General features: G+C 38.1%; 1 protein-coding gene across 2 annotated transcripts in view; it reads right to left on the bottom strand.

Moving 5' to 3' along the window:
* LOC127417624 (complexin-1) overlaps positions 1-21,105 on the bottom strand; it is a 100,061-nt gene extending 78,956 nt beyond the window's left edge. Inside the window, exons 1-2 of one of the 2 annotated variants that reach the window (XM_051657671.1) lie at positions 20,682-21,105; positions 19,636-19,748 (exon numbers count right to left, since the gene is read on the bottom strand). In XM_051657671.1, the coding sequence (XP_051513631.1) occupies positions 19,636-19,666 (31 nt within the window). In that variant the 5' untranslated portion in view covers positions 19,667-19,748; positions 20,682-21,105. Of the gene's footprint in view, positions 1-19,635; positions 19,749-20,010; positions 20,126-20,681 lie in introns of those variants that run through there. The other variant, XM_051657673.1, reaches the window with a different exon arrangement.
* Between the last annotated feature and the right edge of the window lie 298 nt (positions 21,106-21,403).

Here is a 21,403-nt window from a genome sequence, read left to right as displayed (position 1 = left end):
CTTTGAAGACTGCCCTCCTGACGGCGCTCACCTCCATCAAGAGGATAGGGGACCTGCAGGCGTTCTCTGTCAGCAAAACATGCCTGGAGTTTGGTCCGGGTTGCTCTTATGTGATCCTGAGACCCCGACCAGGCTATGTGCCCAAGTTTCCCAAGACCCCGTTTAGGGATCAGGTGGTGAACCTGCAAGCGAAGCTACCCCGTGAGGAGGCAGACCCAGCCTTATCATTGCTGTGTCCGATGCGTGCCTTGCGCATCTATTGGGATCGCACGCAGAGCTATAGATGCTCTGAGCAGCTCTTTGTCTGCTTTGGCGGACAGCGGAAAGAGAGCGCTGTCTCCAAACAGAGGATCGCCCACTGGGTCATTGATGCCATCGCTATGGCATATCACGCCCAGGATGTGCCGCCCCCCTTGGGGCTACGAACCCACTCTACTAGGAGTGTGGCGGCCTCCTGGGCTCTGACCAGTGGCGCCTCTTTAGCAGACATCTGCAGAGCAGCAGGCTGGGCAACACCCAACACCTTTGCGAGATTCTATAATCTCCGGGTTGAGCCAGTTTCGCCCTGTGTGTTTTCAGGTATGAACAGGTAAGTTCCGGGACAGCTGGCTGGGTGTACCGCTTGCGCATAGCGCCTTTCCCCTCCTCCAGGTGAAGACGTGTGCTTTGACTCCCAGTCGTGTCCACAAAGTTGTGGACCCTGGATGACTTTCCTCCTTAGCTCTGTGGCAGGCAGGTTTGCGGAGAAACTCGCTGCTGGCCCAGTACGTGTTCTAACTAGGACCTATACTGGGGTAGGTGCTCCACATGCGCTGGTTCCCTGTAGGTAACCCCGTGTGATGTATCTTCCACAAAATGGTTTCCCTGTTGGTAAACTGCATCTTCCTTGGGCAGAGGTTCCTCTGCCCCTGGTCACCATGTCTGTAGAGCTCCTCCCCCTTAGGTTGGACCTACCACGGGACTTCTCCACATGACATACTTCCGACAAAATTCGGTAAGACCATGTGACATATTTCCACTCAAATCCCCCCCCCCCCCTCCGGGCAGGGTGTGGTCTCTGCGGTGTCTTCCCCTTGGGAGTGTCATCCCCCCGACGCGGACACTTATGGCCCCCAGTTGGTAAACAATTTCCACTCTTTTTGGTGAGAAAAAAAGAGGAGAAGAGGCCACGGCTGGGCTAGCCTGTCCCCATTTTTGGGGCAGTCAACTTATCCCCGAAGTACAGGGGACTGTTCGACTCTCGTAGGAGCATCAGGGGAGGTTACGTGACGGCCTGGTGCACTGGCTACGAGGCACACAGTGGTCTGCCAGTCTTGCAATGCCAGTCCACGTAACACACTTCAGTCGTTGTGGCGTTTTGTATAGGGACCCCTAGTGTCACTACATCAACACAATGTCGACACAATGATGGAGGGAATGAGACGTTGTGTCCCTCTTGCCACAACACTGAACTACCTGCTGAAATGGCTGGGAACTTGTCTTGGCTCCTCAGCACAAAACCGGAAAGAGTGGTTGCGAGCCAGCTCCTTTTATACCCGTATGTCCGGGGGAGTGGCATGAAAATTCCACTCGCCAATTCCCATTGGCCTTTTTTCAAAGATCAGAGGTGTTCGGGGCTCCAAAGGGTGACCCCTAGTGTCACTACATCGACACAACATCTCATTCCCTCCATCAGGGAATGGAGGTTACGAAAGTAACCATGACGTTTTCTTCCTGAAACCACTTAAGATAACACAGTTACTTCTCTAGGACATTGAGTAATAGCTGAAGGATATGGCCATAAGTATCTGGACACCTGGGCACCACACCCATATGTGCTTGTTGAATAATTTGTTTTGAAGCACTGTGCATATATTGATCAGGAGCTTTCTAAAAAGAACAGAAAGACACTATAAATGTAGTCCATATGACTTGTGCGCAATATTTCAAGTTTTCTGAAGTGTGAGGTTTGTGTAAGGAACAGGCCGAAATGTAAGCTGTTATTCCTTCCTGGACTTTTAGAATCAGTTTACTATACAGTACCTACTTTTTGGAAAATGAATTTTTTTGTGGCTCGTTGTACATTTTGTGGCAGCTTCCTGGTGAAATAAACATTAGAGGCGCTACAACAACAATGACCTTTATATCATTTCTCACAAATCATGAGTAAAACTGTAGATAATCTGTTAATAAACCATTACTTTTCTCCCTGTACCTCACACAATGCTATCTTATGACATCTAAACACTTTTACTGTAGCGCATGACTTGTAAGGCGATACCTTTTTAATGTTTACATGTTTACATTTACAAGCATGTTCCAGCACAATCAAATTGTGTGGTAGCTCAAATGACAGATCGTTGCATGTGCGATGCAAAGGACTGCAGTATGAGTCCTGAAGAGTGCACGTCGACAAGTCGACATGTGAGCCGAAAGTGTCATAGAAACACCACAAAATAACATTAAGCTATTTTTTTTATTAGCTTTTTCAAAGTTTAAAGTTGCTTTTTATGACACTATCGGTTAGATTCAGATGTAAGTTTAAGGGTTGGGAGGTACTTTTGTTGGTTTAAAACCCGATAGAGCATTAACCTTCAAAACCTCATCTGTTTGGGAGAAAAATGTACTTGCTTTTAGTGCCACACAGTCGACATTTCACCTTAGAACAGCCGCGATACATGTAATGAACCGTGGAATATAATTTTGCAAAAATGTCGCTACAATCGCTTGGCGCATGATGACATGTCAAGTCGGTGATGGAAAATGTCGGAGATGACAGACGCCATTGGTTCTTGTGTCACATGATCGCTTATATCAAATTACAGTATATTTGAGAGCCACAGCAGAGACATCATCAATAAGATTTGGAGAAATATGAGGGAGTAAATGTGATTACAGAGCTTTCATTTTTGGTGAGCAATGCCTTTAAGAACCAGACATCCAAAACATTTTTTGCAATGCTAATATGTTCATATTTTTAGTGGGGGAAGTTTGTACAACAAAAATGACATAAAAAATGGAACATATGTAAACATTTTTGAAAGGGATGTTGATTAGTGTATTATGATCTTTAGAGTACACTTTTTAAATCTATAGTACATTTGTGCTGCAGGAGCAGCACTCTCATGTATTGTGCTGTGAAATTATTGTTTCAGGCAGTTACTGGTATCAGAATTGGGCCCGATAATGTGCTCATGTACTTGTATTCGTGCTCGTAAAAATGCTCTGATACTAAAAACTGATACCATCTGGTGTATGAATGCCATCACTTAAACATTCTGCACACAAATTAAAACGACATTATGTCCTAGTGTGATTATGAAACTGCAAAGGCTGCGATTTAATGAGACAAATATAGTTTGCATGTGCTGTGCACTTCAAATGTGAGCGATTTTGAATGTGTGGAGCGGTGTTGTACAGACAAAAAGACAAAAAGACACAAAGTGCTCATACCTTTTAGAGCTCCTTGGCTCATACAAGGAAAAAACCATCATACGTATCACACGCCTTGTTTGTAGCAGATGACAGCGAGCAGAGCGTTAATTCACTTTGTAGCATGAGGCACATACAGACTGCATATTTATTTAATTAAACAGCGCCTTTTGCGGTTTAATAATCACTTTGAGTCACGTAGCGACCGGCTTTTACAGATTGAGAACCTACCACCATAACAACACTTCAAAATAAAAGCTCCGCCAAAGTAAAAGCTCAATTTAAAGGGAAAAAGTATGACAGAAATAGATCACTACTGTATATTTATGTAATATTCACTGTAATACTACTACTACTACTACTAATAATAATAATAATAATAATAATAAATCAATAGTAATTGTATTATATTTAAGCAATATCTCACATCTGTGATCCAGCACTTTATTTAAAAAAATAACTCCAATGTTGTGTTAAAAACAATACATTATCATTTTAAAAATGTATTGTTATATTTTCATTTAAGTTTTAATTAATTTATTTATTCAAACACCATTTCTATTATAAAAATTAAATAAACTGTTGATATGAAATTCAGAAAAAAAAAAAAAAAAGGTATTGGACTCGGTATCGGTGAGTACCAAAAAGTAAGTATCGGTACTCGTACTCGTACTCATTTAAAAAAAATTTTATCGGGACATCCCTACAGTAAATCATTAAAAAGGCTACACTCATCAGCATTTACATAATCATTATCATCATCATAAATTTCTGACTTCTTCTGTCCTCCTCTTCTTCATTATCAACCTCTTTCTCCTCATCCTCACCATCGACATGGCAACTTTATAGCATCTAATATTGCCCCATCTGGACTTAAACTGAAATTTGATTAATATTTAAAAAAATAAGCTGTAATGCTCCCTGCCTGACATACAATCATTATAGCATCGCCGAAGAAGAATATTTAAAATAAAAGGAGAAAAAAAAAAAAAAAAAATGATTTTGTACCTACTGATCTGACTTGACATCATCCAAATGGCCCCATTAAAATCTGTTTGACATTTCATTTCTTTGATTCATTGCAGGCAGTTCTCTCGGCTTGCTATTAAACTGTTACTTTCCTACTACAGCCTGGCTAATATTAATCCAGTGTCATGATATGAGTACCGGGTTAATCTCAGCCATAAAACAGACTAGCCCAGGGAATAATTATCATATGTAAAATAAGTGAGTCATTATCCCAGTGCACTTCAGTGAAGATGTGTGCCGACATGATAAAAACTTTAAAACTTCCTTGTTTTTACTTTTTTTAGCATTACAATTTAAGATGTCTGACCTAATTTATGAACATTCTTTTATATAAAAAAAAATAGGTCCAGACACAGTTAACTCCAGATGTCTCTTGTGAGTGAAAGAGATCTAAATAAAATCTCAAACTACTGAGTGAAAGTTAGCTCGTAACACCCTAAATGTTCTCATTGCAGTGCAAAATTATATAAAGGAACCTCAACGAGCAAAAAATAGTTTGTCGACGTCAGGAGTTAGATAACCTTGACATGCCATACTTTGGCGGTTGGGTCTCCAAAGCAATTCGGTATCCCTGTGAGAGAACTCCAATTCTTGCTGGCACAGGGCAGAGGTCTTTTGGCCAATACACTGCCTGCCCTTGACCGTGGTCCAAAATGGCGGTCACGGCCCAGCACGAAACTCTGGCAGCCTTTCTGTCCCTTGTTAATCCTATAGCTGGCCTGAAAAGGCGAGAGTTGTTCCCTATCCGTGAGTGTGGCCACAGACATTACTTTCTCTACCGTTATCTCTTTAAAACGATCAGTTATGACCCCACAGACTGGTGTGGAGGTCTATTAAGCAGTCTGGTGATTTTGTGATGAAGCAAACCATTTGTCATTCTGTGTGTATGTGTAGTACAGAGTGTACGTGTGAATGGTGGTGGAAGTTTGGTTCGGAATGACAGTAACACAAGGTTATGTCAAACTCTAATGGGATGTCTATTTCAGCCTCATTACCATAGAGATGGATTCAGTCCCTTTATCAGCATTACAGACACCTGTAAAACGAGTGAATTCACTTATTAAAGAACCCATATTATGCTCATTTACAGGTTCATAATTTTATTTTGGGGGTCTACTAGAATAGGTTTACATGCTTTAATGTTCAAAAAACACATTCTTTTTCTTATACTGTACATTGCTGCAGCACCTCTTTTCACCCTCTGTCTGAAACACTCTGTTGTAGCTCCTGTCTCTTTAAAGCCCCCCTTTCAGAAAAGCCAAGTCTGCTCTGATTGGTCAGCTGGCCCAGTCTGTTGTGATTGGTCAACCGCTTAGAGAGTGTGTCGGAAATGTAACGCCTCTTACCATAACCGAGTTTCAGCTCCAGGGGCTTCCTTAGCAGTGCATTCCTGAGGCGGATGTATTATGCAAATGTGTTACATAGTGACATAGCTATGTCACGGAAGTAATGGCTGGACTGCAAACAAGGCGTTTCAGACAATTCTGGAACAGTGTATTCTGTGGGAGAGAGTAACTCCCTTTTGCGTGGACTTTGTGGTTTGTAACTTTGCAGACCTTTTACATGCACAAACAGCTATATTACACACTAAAGGAAAGCTAAAATCCCAAAAAGCATAATAGGGCCTCTTTAAGGTGAATTCTCATGTTGAGTTTTGCTTCTGTAGTGAGCTGTGATATCTTTGAACATCTGTTAGCTTCAGCAATTATGGTGCGCCATGTTGGAATTGTCGTAATCACGTACAAACTGTTTGTAATTATATAAAAAAATGTCTCGTCTTTGTAGAACTCGTAATTACAAGTTGTAAATTCAGAATTGTACGAATGGTCTGACTTGACTGTTGGCAAGCGGCCTCAACAGTTGGCAACCAATGGCAGCAGCCTCAACAGTTAAAGGTAGTTTACACATATTTCTGCTTGATATGTCATTTTATCTTCATATAATGTTACCTGGATCGCTTTATTTGTTCTTAAACATTTTGCTAGAACATGTAGAGGTGAATTAATGGTGCTGTAAGTGATTTTAGCTGTTCTGGAACTTTCAAGAGACCGAGTCGTTGAACTGACCCTTCGCAAAGCCTGCCTTAAAAGCATTTCTGACCAATCCTATCTTAGCAAATGTTGCCATGCGCCATTTCTCTGACAAAAACTTGCTTTTTTCCAACAAGAGTTTATGGAGTAATGTGTGTTTGAGTCGTTTTAAGTGGAATTTTACAGAAATGATCCACAAAATGTAAAAAAAAACACTTTTTATGAGGTACCTAGAGAGGATACATGCAGTGGTTTTTTTTTCTTTCTTTTTATATATTATATATTTATATTTATATGTTTTATATTTATGTATTTTTATATATTTATATATATATTTTAATAAAGATCGGAAAGAGCATGCTATTGGATTAAACTGTTTCCTCTCAAACGAACATTTATAACATCAGTCAGGACATCGACATGAATATTTTCTCTAAGGTATATAAAAGCTAATAACTGAACATTAATTATTTATGTATTGATTCAGGTCTTGGTAAAGGTGATAGCAGAGGTGTAAAGTAACAAAGTACAAATACTTCGTTACTGTACTTAAGTAAAATATATATATATATATATATATATATATATATATATATATATATATATATATATATATATATATTTGTACTTTTCTTGAGTATACATATATATATTTCTTTAGACTTTTACTTCACTACATTTTGAAGAGAAAAATTTATACTTTTACTCCGATAAATTTCTCTAGACCCTTTCGTTACTTTTGTGACTGAACACCGCAAAAAATAACATTGCTGTAAATGTAAATTGCACACAGATCGGTGTTAGTGATGTCTGATTCCTGAAAGAATCATTTGAGTCAAATCTTTTAAATCTGATTAAATTGAACTGATCAAAACAACTCAAAGTGGTCTGAATGAATTTTTTTGCGAGTCACGAATCTGTATCACAATCACAAGGAAGCGTGCGCTGGACAACGTGTGTTCCGTCTGTATCCACTGGGGAACACAAGAAACTGCTCATGTAAGTTTAAATCTGTTTTAGGACTAATTAATTTGATACGTTTAGGCTTAAACATTATGAAAGCTGTGAAATAATGTGCTGTCAGTCTCCCGCCTTTCCAGGAGACCTGTTCATATTAAAGTCGATCAGATGCATTTACCTTTTACATTTAACCAAGGTGCAATGTAAAAGAATAATTATTCTATTTGCATTTTAGCACATTGATGCTACAGTATGTGTTTACTAGGGTGTTCTAGATGGTTGCTGGGGCATGCTATGCAGTTGTCAAGGTGATCTGCTGTGTGTTTTAGAGCATTGCTTCAATATGTGGTTGGCAAGTTGTTTTCTGTGTTTGTAGCACATTGCTAAGCAGTTGATAGCAGGGGCGGACTGGGAAGAGTAATCGGCCCTGGATTTGAAATAAAAACCGTTCGGCCCCATTTCCCCACCAGGAAAAGTCCTGGTTCTTCCTATGGCCAGTCTGCCCCTGGTTGCTAGGGTGTTCTGGGTGGTTGCTTATTGGCCCAGATGAAAAGAGCCCTCCCACAATTCTCTGTTCTGGTCACTAAAAATGGTTCAGGTCCCTCCTTCAATGTTCCAATTTTTATGGACATTTTATTCGTATCCACACGTTTAACACAAAGCCAATAAAAACACTATTTCAGTTATGTTGTGGTTTAAACTACAGTACCTTCAAGTCCTTCTGGGTAGTTCATAATTTCAAGGTCAGAAGTTGTAATTGTGATGTAATGAGCATTCAAGTGACAGAATGGGCCTGTTTCGCTTTTTTTTTTTTTTTTTTTCCACTTTCTGAAAAAGCAGGAAACTTTTTTAGCACCAATGCAACGACATGTTAGGTGTGCCTTATTTTATCATTGTGTGGCCATATACCAAACTGATTGGCAATGTTATTTTGTTGCACAAGCCTGTCACCTCATATAAACTAGCTAAATCAGTTTTATTTTCTGGTGAGCTTTATTCCTTATCAGTAGCACGAAATATATGAAATCTAAACTGTACAGTCACCAGTTTGCTTGATTTTTTCATGTTGTTCATGTTGTTTATTTTGTTATTTTGCAGCAGATGAGTGCATTTTCTTGCTGACTGATTGGTCAGAGCAGTTCTTGAGTTAACTGCTATTATAAACTACAGTACGGCACCGCCAATCAAATAAATTGCCATGAGATGAATTAACTGTTCTATAATTTATGCGATTTACTTGTACCTTTTATACTTAAGTAAATGTAATATCAGTTACTTTAATACATTTTTTAAGTTTACTTGAGTCAATTTTCCATGAATGTATCTTTACTTTTACTTACAGTAAGTATGACAACTGGATACTTTATACAACACTGGGTGATGGTAAATAAAGAGTTCACAGCATCAAAGTGAGTGTGTTACTGTTTTGAGACATTATGAGCAGTTCTGTTCACTTACACTAATGTTATCAGGTGTGTAATTGCTATCAAATTATTTTCTCTTTTCACGTGACTGTGAAGATCGTTTGCCTCGGTTCTGATTCACAGTCTCCATAGTTTTCAATCAAATTACTGTGTAATTTATCCATTTCTATTTAAAAAAAATATCAGATAAATATGCTTAACAATGTCACTCTTCATTCCAGTTCACGTAAAAATTTTGTCAATTCCGTTTGTTGGAATATTTTGTCAAAAACCGCACCGATCACGACAATCTGGGAAGTTCTGCAAAGCTAAAGCGAGCAATGATAGCCAAGGGGGGCAGAGCTTAACAAAGGTTCAATTTGACATAACTCTTTCCAAAACACCACCCACAGTAGACAGAATTGAGACCGTCACCGAGAGCAGCAGTGCGTCTTCTCACAGTTGTCAAACACAGTGGCAAAATTGCACCCTCAGCTGACAACTGTTGTGAGTCTGAATATGACATTATACCTGAATGTCCCACTTCAACTACTACACTATGACAAAGTGCAAAATGATTGACAGGTAGAAAGTACATCAAAGTCTTCTGATTGGCTGATCAAAGAATGTGTCTGTGACCCGAGGTCACAATTTTTTTTTTTTTTTTTTTTGTCTGTTTACACAGTCAAGTGCTGTCACAGAGACCGGTGAGATATAGTGATATCTTTCATACTATTCCATAAAAATAAAAAAATCGCTTATAGCACCTTTAATGAGATGATTAAATATTTTGCTGTCAACAACAACAAAGCCACACATGGATCTGTTTTGATGTTATGGTGTTGGCATAGAAATTAATTATTTCTCAGTTTACATGATGTAAACAGTTCAGAGTAGAATCTCGTAGTTACAGTAATTCTGACAGGACGTGGTATTAGGACACGTCCACAATAATCCATTTGAAGTTTAAAACCTATGTTTTCCAAAGAATGTGGTTATGGAGAGTGTTTTCGAAAATACAGCTCTGGTGTGGATGCGAGGCATAAACACAAAGAAATCTATGCATTTTCAAACGAAAATGGATTAGTGTGGATGTGGCCTTAGCCCCTGCTGGTTGATGCCGTAACTACACTATTATGCGGGCATAAAGTATGTTTCTCCATTGACGCCATCCAAAAGTAGTTGTGTAATTCATAACCATTGTTTGGAGGAGTGAATAGAAAAAATACTTGACAAAAGACTCTGTATCGGCATTTGTGGTTGAAACATAAAATTGCAAGTTGCTTGTGGAGGAACATTTATACATTTACGTCCGTTGTGCTTCGGCACCACTCTTCTGTGTGGGTGAATCTCATGGTTTGAGGTATACGTACATACAGTACTTTATGGCTGCCTGTGATCACCATATCAGAGCAGCTCTGACTATGTACACCATGAGTCACTGATAGTTAGGGGTGTAACGGTGTATCAGGGCACGATACATTGTGGTTCAAAAATGTGACGATACGCATCATGAAGATTGGACTTTTTATATTATTATTATTTTACAAGCGTCTGTATCCAATACACGCAATGTACTATGCCTACGTAAAGCAGGCATTCACAAGGAGCTCTAAAATGCTATTACTAGCTGAATCTGCGAGAACTGAAATTGAAACCGTGTAAGCGAATGTAATACAGGGAGCGGGAGAGAGAAGCGCCTTTTAAGCTGGGAGGGATCTGTCCATCTATGCACAAAATTGAGTGATCTGCTTTGACTGTGCGAGAGAAAATTAAAGTTTACAAAGGTTTAATATAGTACCATATTAATCTACTATAAATAATGCTGAATATGAATAATAATGCTATACTGTCATATGTCATGTCTGATTTGATTTCATCAGAACATTTCAGTAGGATTTGAAGTAGGGACATTATTTAACTGTAACTTCCATTAAATATGTATTTTTGAAAAGAATATTGAGATGTAATCAGAGACAATATTATTTTAGAAAAATACAGCTTTAATTTAAAATATTTTAAATGTATGTAATTAGTGACAGTGTGTTAGTAGCATATGTATACCTAACATTATTCCATCTTTTCAGCAAAGCTAATTATTAGATAATATTTCCATTTGGTGTCACCATTGCTCTGTTCTAGGCTGATTTTTAATCCCAGTACATCTCTGATGGATCATATTGCAATTTTAATAACAGTGCTAAATTTTTTATGTTTTGCATATGTCTTTAAAGTAATAAATAACAATAATAACACTTTCATTAAAAAATGTATCTTTCTTGATTCAGGCTTAGTTTAAAGTATTGTAAACTGAACCGAACCGTGAGCTCAGTATTCATTCAAGCAACTCGTGTAGTTGCCTTGGGTTAACTACAACTCGCTGGGCAAACTGAACATGCACACTGTCAGTAGGTGTAAGATATGTGAATTCCATATTGCCCTGCCTTCCCATCAATCAATATGTCAAAGCTTTTACCACAGGAATACATTCAATACCCACTTCTATACTGTATGCCTGAAAACTAGAAAACACTTTATATAATGCAGCCAGCACATGCACTTCATGGCCAAATGCATGTGGACACTCAATTATAATTGTCTGGATGGCAAATCCCTGCAGCCATTTCCAAAATCTAATGGAAATCCCACCTCACTTTGTTGTTTGAAAAAGAGCAGCTTGGTGATTCTTCAAAATATCTTTTCCACAGACAAAAGAAAGTCATACAGACAGAATTTTCATGTTCTGTTAAACTATTGTTCCTTTAACTAGCTTAACCAGCAAGATTGCCTTGGTCAGCAAAAGTTCAGCAAAACCTCCCTGGGTGTGAAATTTGTTCACTAATAAAGATCCTTTCATTTAAATTTTTTCTTTTCTCCAATTAAGTGAACATTTGTCACATTGAACTGGCAGTAAAGACCCGATAAAGCCACATGACAGCATGTTGGTACAATCGTCCCAGTCCAAATTCATGACTCATCCATTTATAACACACATGAATGGCTTCAGCTAGACCAAATATCTAACCTGCAGCCATTCTGGGGACAAAACCCATCTGCTGTTTCTGTGTGTGTGTACAGTATGTGAGCTTGTATCAGTGTATGAGCAAATTCATCGTTGCATGTGTCATGGCAATTAAACAAAATTGATTGTGAATTGATAGAGTATATGATGACAAGGTGCAAACATGGCATTATTTGCAGCATATTATACTGTCACTTTGAGCATATGCACGTATTCCGCACTTTGGATAAAAGCATCTGCTAAATTAATGAATGTACAATAAATGTATTGGTGCACTGGGGGTATGTGCAGTATATATATGTGTGTGTGTGTGTGTGTGTGTGTGTGTGTGTGTGTGTGTTTGTGTTTGTGTGTGTGTGTGTGTGTGTGTGTGTGTGTGTGTGTGTGTGTGTGTGTGTGTGTCATGGTGGCAGGTGTTTTCTCTCAGTGTGGAACTGAAAGGGCCATTGCACACATGAAGTCCCTGCAGCTTAGAGCCAGAAACCTGCAGCCTGAGAACCTGCCCATGTGTCCTACCATGGGGTCATCTGCTGACACGAAAGAAAGATGGAGAGAGATAGTGAAAGAGAGAAAGAAAGAGAGAGTGCTGTGTTCTGCCGTAAGGGTTTATGGTCAGGCTCAAATTGCTGCAATACTGTTTCTTACACTACCTACAGGAGGGAAAAAAGAACATATTGTATCCTGTCCTGGTGAGCCAGTTATACAAGTGTAAAAGGTGTGTGTGAGGTATAAAATGAAGGTGCGCATATGTGTGTGGGCACAAGTGTGTACTATCTCTCTCTATCACTCACTTTCTGTCTCATTCTCTGTTGCCCCATAAAACCATGGACAACTGGATAGTTTATTGGCACTTCTATGGCCCTATTTAAACTGTCAACCAATTCAGATTTTTTTTTTTTTTATTGATATTTGGAACAGATCAGACAAACATAAACAGCAAAAACAGCAGCTCTTTCATATACTGTATATCAATTCATTGTGACAAAAGTGTCTAAAAGAAAAAAGAAAAACACTTTGTCAGTAATGTTTTTCATATGTATTTATTTAATTCATAAAATTACATTTATTTATTTTTATATCATAATGTGCATCTGCATGCTAGTGGCCCACCAGGAAATCCCCGACCCTCCTGATGCCCAATCCGACCCTGGCTTTGTGTGAGGAAAAAAAAAAAATTATTTACTGATCTTTCCCTCCACCGAAGCTCTGAAATCTCTTTCGCATTCACATCAATGTCAGATTCGAAAATAGCATGTCAATGGCAAACGGCATTACTTCTCGCATGTGACCAACCGTGTCATGGCAGTTAGAATATGCAGAATGGAGAATGACATTTAAGAGCTGCATAGAAGGATAACATTTTAGGCGAAAATAAAAATTTCGGTCCCTCACACAAAGCTACCGTATGACTTAAGAAGAATTGGAAAATAGTGAACAGGTTGTATGGACTACTTTAATGGTGCTTTTTTTGGTGTTTTTTTTCCCCTCTCTTTTGGGGGGGGGGGTGGGGGGGGCTTAAAGACGTATTATCTGTAAACTATTGTTGTATGGAAAAGTTGAAGGTACCCATGAATATTCTCCAAAAATATTCTCCTTTTGTGTTTCAATGAAAAAATAAAACAGCATATGGATTTGGAACAACATAAGGGTGAGTTAATAATTTCAGAATTCTCATTATATTCCTTTAAGTGAATGCAAACAAATGGAACAAAAAACTGGATATGTGTCAAAATATTGTTTTGCAGTGTAAACAGCCTATTTGACTCTCTTGAATTTATTCAGGCTACTAGTCCTGAAAAGCAGAAGAAAAAAAAAAGATAGTATCATAGAAGCACCATAAAATGACATGGTTGCTTCAGCTATTGCATTTTTCATATCACATTTGCTTCTAATGACACTTTCGGTTAGATTTAGGTTTAATAATTAGGGTAGGGAAGAAGGTTTTGTTGATTTAAAACTTAATTAAGCTTAAAAACCTCATCTGTTTGGGAGAAAATTTAATTTGCCTTTATAATCACACTTGCTTTTACCATGGACATCTCACCTCAGAACTGCCGCTATACGTGTCAGAAACCACGTAATATAATTCTGCAAAAATGTCGCCATTATCACGTAATTTTGATGAGATTAGGCTGTTACTGGTATCCTCTGCCTCTCCCTCTCCCTCTCAAATGTGCTGCGTCATTCTCCGTCAAAACATCCAATACCATAGAGGCTCAAATTACAATTAAAAGTTGACGACTGTTAGATTAGTCCATGAGCCTGGATCTAAGAGATCCTAAAAGCCCCATAATCTAATTTAATGTTCTTCTGATTCCACTCGTAATGCTGGATCTATCATCTAACTCCCTTCCTAGGGCGGAGGGATCAGCACCTGGCCCCATCTCAGCCGGCATATTGATTTCAGCCCGAGTGCGTTGCAGTCATTGCATTTACGGTCCCTCTCGTTACATGGTAAAAATCATGTGGACTCGTGATCAGTAATTTCTAGGTCAGCACATAAATCAATAGGCATCAGCTCTTGGACTGTGCAAAGCTTTGCTTCATGAACACATGGGGTTTGATTTCCCCAATTAACATAATGTACACAAGTATATGGAAAGATAAACTTCATTATCAATGATGCATATTGTTACTGTTGTAATTTAAAAGGAAACATGAAATAAGTCAAAACATGTTTTCATGCGATGGATGAATTAATGTATTGCTTATTTATTTGTTCACTCATTATGGTGAATCAAATTAACCTCTGTGACTGCTATGACATGGAATTACTGCACAGATTTTTTTTTCATAGCCATCAAATAATTTACATTTCAGTGCATTTCAATTAAAAGTTTCAATTAAGAAATTCAATTTAGTTAATTTCAGTAGCATTGGGGCGTTGATTAGAGATATTTGATTAGATGAAGCATTTCCAGTGATGCATGTTAATGTGTGACCCTTGGTCAGAGCTTAGTGCCAGATCTCCGCAGGAAGTACGAGAGTGCTGACGCTGGTGTGAAGGTGTTCTGATTCAGGATTAGACTTGGCAGTGCGAACGCTTCATTGCAGTTGATAAAATGTATGACCTTTCATCACAGCGTCTCATATTGTACATATTAATGCTGAATCTCTGGACATCAGATTTGAATGTACCACAAAAGTGGCCATCCCAATTAATCATCAAAATAAAGGCATTATATATACAGTTGGGTCCAAATGTCTGAGACTACAGTGAAAATCTGTAATTATTATTGTTATTATTATTATTATTATTATTAATAATAATATAATAATAATTTTAAAAAGCTGAATTGTGTAGTTTCTGCACCACTGGTATTACCAAACAGAATTTCAAAAATAACATACAAATTTCAAACAGCTTTTTCAAACACTCCCCCCATCTGCCATTGATAAAACACACAGATAGTCCCGCCTCAAACTAAGGAAAGTTTCTGATTAAATTAACCTACAAATGACTTATGTATAGTTGTCTTTGCTATTAAGCTGGAATAGGAGAAATTGTTTTAACTTTGAAAAATTTACACTTCAGCTTTAACCTGGAAATAACAGAAATGTTTTAGAAAAAATAATAATAATAATAATAATAATAATAATAATAAATAAATAAATAAATATAATAATTAAAGAAAAATGATTAGGTAAATTGAAGAAATGTTTAAAATGCTGCACTATTTCTAGGTCAAATCTAATTCTAATGATTCTAATCAAATGTAAGTAAATGTTTTACTCAAATAGTTGATGAATGATGCAAATACAAATTACATTATCAGCATTCACCTCTATTTTCTCTAGTGCTCTCAGACTTTTGGACCCCACATACTATAGCTATTTGACACAAATACGAAAAGCAAATATTTGTAACAAAATTAAGGTGTTGTAACCTAGATTTGTCACTACCAACAAGATTTACGTATAACTCCAGGAATATAGGCATCAATCTAGAATGCAATTAGGTCTACAAATTAAATCTGTGTGTGATAATAAGTGACACTTATCACATTCGTTCTGTCTGTTTATGTAGCAGGATTACTATACTATTTCACGTGCAAACAATGTATCAAAGGGCCTGTCCTGTTTGATGTTTATTCACTGCTATAGGATGCTAAAAGTATCAGGGCTGCTTAATATAGTTTGAATCAGTGTGTATATGCAATAGTTGAACTGTATTGTGCATGCATACATATATGTGTGTTTATGAGCTAGTTCAATAGGCTTTGGCATCTTTGTGTGAGTGTGTGGCAGAAAAATGTGCCCCGTGTTATTACCACCGTTGGCCAACAGGGTTGGGGAGTAACGGAATACATGTAACGGGATTATGTATTTAAAATGCAAAATATAAGTAACTGTATTCCACTACAGTTACAGTTTAAATCATTGGTAATTAGAATACAGTTACATTCAAAAAGTATTTTGATAACTGAAGAGATTACTTTGCAATTTATTGTCATTTGTTTCATTTAATATTTAGTCCTTTCAGATGGAAAACATTCATACATATAAATGATGCGATCCAAAGTGCATTTGAACAGCGGTGAAACACTTTCTTATGATGTGTTACATTCATACGAGCAGACAGAGAAGTAAGTTTGAAGTAAGTTTGGAGAACAAGAAATAGAAATAAACCTTGTGTCAATTGTCAGCTTTACACTAAGCTAAAATGCTATTTCTAGCCATTTTACATGCACATGTTACCAGGCACGATCATATTTTTTTATCAAGAAGATTCACGTTAGATCATAATTTCTTTTTTTTTTTCTAGCAAGATCTTTGATATTAGGGCAAAAATCATATTCTTGATAATAATTTTTGTATTGTTTTCCTGTAAAATTAAAACAAAATTCAATTTATCTTGTTTTAGAAACAACACTGCATACGATATTTAGGTTTTTCAGAGAATGTATTTTTAACGTGTATTTTGTCTTACTGCACTGGCAGAGTTTTTATAGTCAAAACAAGTGAAAAAATCTACCAGTGCTGAAGAAGTAATCCAAAATATTTAGAATACATTACTGACCTTGAGTAATCTAATGAAATACGTTACAAATGACATTTTACAGCATGTATTCTGTAATCTGTAGTGGAATACATTTCAAAAGTAACCCTCCCAACCCTGTTGGCCAACACTGTGCAGGACCACTCACTTTCCACTCCACTGAGCTGGCTTTATCCAGAGAGATGCAAGGAGACAGAGAGAGAGGGGAAGTGGTCAGGAATAAGGAGGGAACAGGGGAAACCTCCTTAGATTTAAAGGAAAAGTGTCATTTGGGAATGACTCTGGGCTGATATGTACACTTTCTGCCTCTGTCATCGAAAGATGCCTCTTTGTAGAGGCATATATTGCAATAATGTGTGTGCCGGACTGTGGGTCAAGTTTTGGCTACATTTTGTGGACCAGAAAACGGTCCCCATGAGGAAACAGATTAGTAAACGAAATAAACGAAACTAAATAATGTCTAAACTAAATAAACTAAACTAATGTATAACTAAATAAACTAAAATAAATGCAAAAAGGTTTATGTGAAGGTTAGGTTTAGCAGTAGGGATTGGGGATTGACAATATAATTTCCTCAGTTTAAAAACAATCTAAATCAATGGAAAGTTTCTACTGTGATAAAAAACAAATGTTTGTGTGAGAATACTTAGCTATAGTTTGCCAACAAAACTGTTTAATGGACTACTAAATTTTTTTATTCTAAAAATGCACATATATATAAATATATACTGTATATATAAGGGGTTGGGTTAGAGTTAGTCTATAGTTATTATTAGCTTCATATTCAAATAACAGACATCTATAGTATATCTCCATTTAGATATCTAAATAAACATGTGTGTGCATGCAATCAGTGCTGAGTAAAATATTTATGCTGAAGAAAGACAGAGCAAATGTGTGTGAAATTCAGCATGAATGTGAGAAGAGTGAGTGTGTGTGTGAAGGGTAAGCTCCCGTGTTGCATTTTGGCTGCTGCTTCAGGGATGCTCGGGAGATTTCTCTCACATAACTCTGATTAGTCTTACATCCGTGAGCTTTAGTGCCGAGCCCTCTCGCCACCTGCTGACCTGCTGCCTCTAAATCTCTTAATGAGCCGGACACTCCCATTATTTCACTTCAGTCTTAGCTTTATTATCTAATGCTGGTCGGTATCATGCCGGGGGGGGGGGGGGGGATGCAGCAGTTGTGTACTGGGCCAATATAGTAATGTGTTTATGCATGCATCTCAATGATGCAATAAAGGCTTTAGGGCAAATACGTGCAACCTTTTCCATCTTGGTATACAAAGATACTGCAAGATAATGGCAAGAATCACAATGTTTACTGGAAAAGGAGCTTGCACACTGATTACAGTGCTAACAAGGCTGCACTGTATTTTTACACAGATATTCTGGTTAGGGTTTGTTCTTAACCCTAACCCTAAGAATTCAAATTCAAGTTCCATTTAAACTTTGTTTCATTACACATTCTACCTGTCATGATGACAATAGCAAAGCTGGTCTGATGCAGTATTTAAAAAAAAAAAAAAAAATTTTTTTTTACCCAGAACCAACCAAAAGCATAAAACTAAGCTTATCTGAAACTTTAACACCATTCTTAAACACGAAATGCAAATCTACTCATCTTTAAAAACATTATAGCCCAAAACAACCTATAGCATGGATCAGTTTATCTTAGAAACACTCCGTTATTCTCCGAAACAGGAAGGACAAAAATAGAGAGAAAAGTTTTGCGTAAACGTGAAGCCATGGACCACTCTCTTTTCTCAAGTGTTAAATCTCTTTCTACACAGCTCAGTGGATTTCATTCATTTTATTTATTGATGGAGCAAGTGGAATGGGGCAGGACCCCCATGGGCTGCTTTACCCAGCAGCTGGTTAATGAAACAGGTCGCCCGCCACCTTTTTATAGCACATCCCTGCTAATCAACCGCCACATCCCTGCTCTCATGACATCCCTTGGGACTGGACTGTCAATCTCACTTGTCTTGCAGGGGCTAAGTGCTTGGATGAGCGGAAGTCCGCACAGAGTGGGATGGATAAAATGCTCATTATGAATGCAAAGGAGATTAATGAACCGCAAGTTTTCTGTGAGATGAAATTCTCTAGTTTTACAACCTATTTATGGAATAAATATCATTATGATTTTGCAGTGTAGAGCATTCTCTATAGGTTTTTTTTCTGGAGAAAGAAATTATTTTATGCTGTGTCTGGATTGTGTCTTGTGAGAATAATTATGGAAGGGAAATAATATAATATATCAATAATATTATAAAAGTAACAGAACCAATGGAAAAATATCTGAATTGGTTAGCAGACGGAAAACTTTGACCACATTGTCTTTTCATGAAGGCAGCGCGCGCGTATACTGCGGCAAATTCTGAAATGCGTAAAGACGCACGACCTCTAAGACGCGAGAGATGACCTCTGCAAACACTAACGGAAATCTTTAATACTGAACAAATACTAGACCAACAGATCGAGTGTTTCCCGATGCCTTACAACACTATCCCGTTCTTAACTGCAGCCTACCAAGATCTGATATTCTTAGATAAACTAATATACTTTCACAAGAAGAAGGAAAAAAGCAAAACTTGGTTCATTCCCAAGATCGCAGTACACAAATAAAGAAGAGTGCACGAAACCAAAGCAAGATAAATGTGATATATAAGCAAATGTAATATAATGGAACGGATATACTGTATATATGTGCATGAGTTTCAATAAACCCAAACTGAGTATCGGTATCATGTTTTGAGAAACGGGACAATCCGAAACTTACCTCCCAACGCTTGCTTCATTACAAAATCCATGATGATGGCTTTTTATTCCTGCCTTCTTCAACCAAATATTACATTCAGGTTAAGCTTTTCAGGTAGTCCTTTGTCGCCAGATCTAAAATGTGAAACAGACAATTACTGAAATTCAAAACAAAACTGCCATATTAAAACTTCGCGTAATTAACGCTTGTTGAATATAAACTTTTAATCTATAACGACTGAATGGATTACACATAATAATATGCGATCAATATGTAGGCTACTGTAAATATCGACCAGCTCACAAGATGCCACATTTGAAGGACAGTAAAGGTCGCATACAGTTTATACAATGTGTGGCGTAATGCAGTACAATATGGGCAACAATAGTGGCTTACCAGCGCCTACACATAGCATGACCCCTCTACCAGTACAATAACATTTACTCAGATAAATAATACAGACTAATTTAGACTCTGGTACAAGGGTACACTGCGTAGCCTACATGTGAAGTAAATCTGCAGGGAGCGTTTGTTCCTCTCGTGGGGAATAGCCACATGACACTGCAACCCAAATATCTTACCGAAACATTTAAGGGCAAGATGTGCCTTGCGTGTTTGTATGTTTACCAATGTTGGAGTCGTATTTAAACCTAGATATAAAAAGGCTAGTATGAGACAACACATGACTTGATTTGTAATCTCGTAATCTGTGTGTAAACTTTCCCTCATCCATCCGAATTAAACAAATAGGTCCGCGAGTTCCTCGCGTGCTCGCTTTATACTAGAAATACAATCGGAACGTTTGCTGATCAAAGAATTCGACTCAGCGTTTAAAGTCCGGATTGGTTTTGTATGTTACAAATCTAAACGGGTATCTGATTATCCATATGTTAAGATAACGTTCCTTTGCATTTACTAAAAACGCGCCGAAAACAAAATCACTTCCTCGTTCACTGAAAGGCTCATTTCAGCACCACTGCTGGCGGACAGCTCCCGCTCCATCCCGACATAGAGCAAAACCTTAAACGCTCGCTTTCCGCACACTCACACATAAAGGTCATAATTACCTTTACGGCGATTTCAAATGTCTCCAGAAGCTGATTAACTCTCCAGAAATGAAAGTTGAGCGACAATGACACAGCTAGGCTTTAACAGCTCGTTCCTAACATCTCCGGTTTCTAGGCAAAAGAAGGACGTCCTTGTTTCTCTGGCAGTGGCAGAAAGGCAGTGTGAGTGTGTCTGTGAGGAGAACTGCAGCTGCACTCACTGAATCACATGGAGAGATCCCATCTGAAATGTCCCACGTTCCGCGCGATCAATTATTTAGGTTGCCGCGCGACTCTTTTCGCCACACGGTCGCTTTTGCACGAGCCTGATGAGGTTGCGTTAGGTTGCTTTGGTGTTTTGCTACGTTTTCCCGATATAAGCTTTTACAATCCCAACACTATTCCAGATGGGATGAGCTTATTTTTAAGCGTCTTGCCTTGGGGTGCACAGGCAAATGTAGTGCCGCATACAAATGGGACATGCATGGAAGGTTACATGTAGACTACAGGGTAATGCGTTCAGTGAGCCAGTCAGATTGAACAATTAAACCCCGGCTGCTCGCCTTCACCTCGATTCGTCCTTAGGGGTTTTAAATAGGCATGAGGCTGTTTGTTGCCACTATGCCCGCCTTTCCCCGTCTAAGCACGATTTCATGAAGTGTGGCCAATATGTTTACCCCGTAAGCCTGGTGATGGTGGTGAAATGGTACAGCTGGGCCTCGACTTTCAATTAGCATGCTGAG

The sequence above is a fragment of the Myxocyprinus asiaticus genome, chromosome 27 (genome assembly GCF_019703515.2).
Source record: "Myxocyprinus asiaticus isolate MX2 ecotype Aquarium Trade chromosome 27, UBuf_Myxa_2, whole genome shotgun sequence".
Taxonomy (NCBI): domain Eukaryota; kingdom Metazoa; phylum Chordata; class Actinopteri; order Cypriniformes; family Catostomidae; genus Myxocyprinus; species Myxocyprinus asiaticus.
This window is presented reverse-complemented; position numbering and strand designations above follow the sequence as displayed.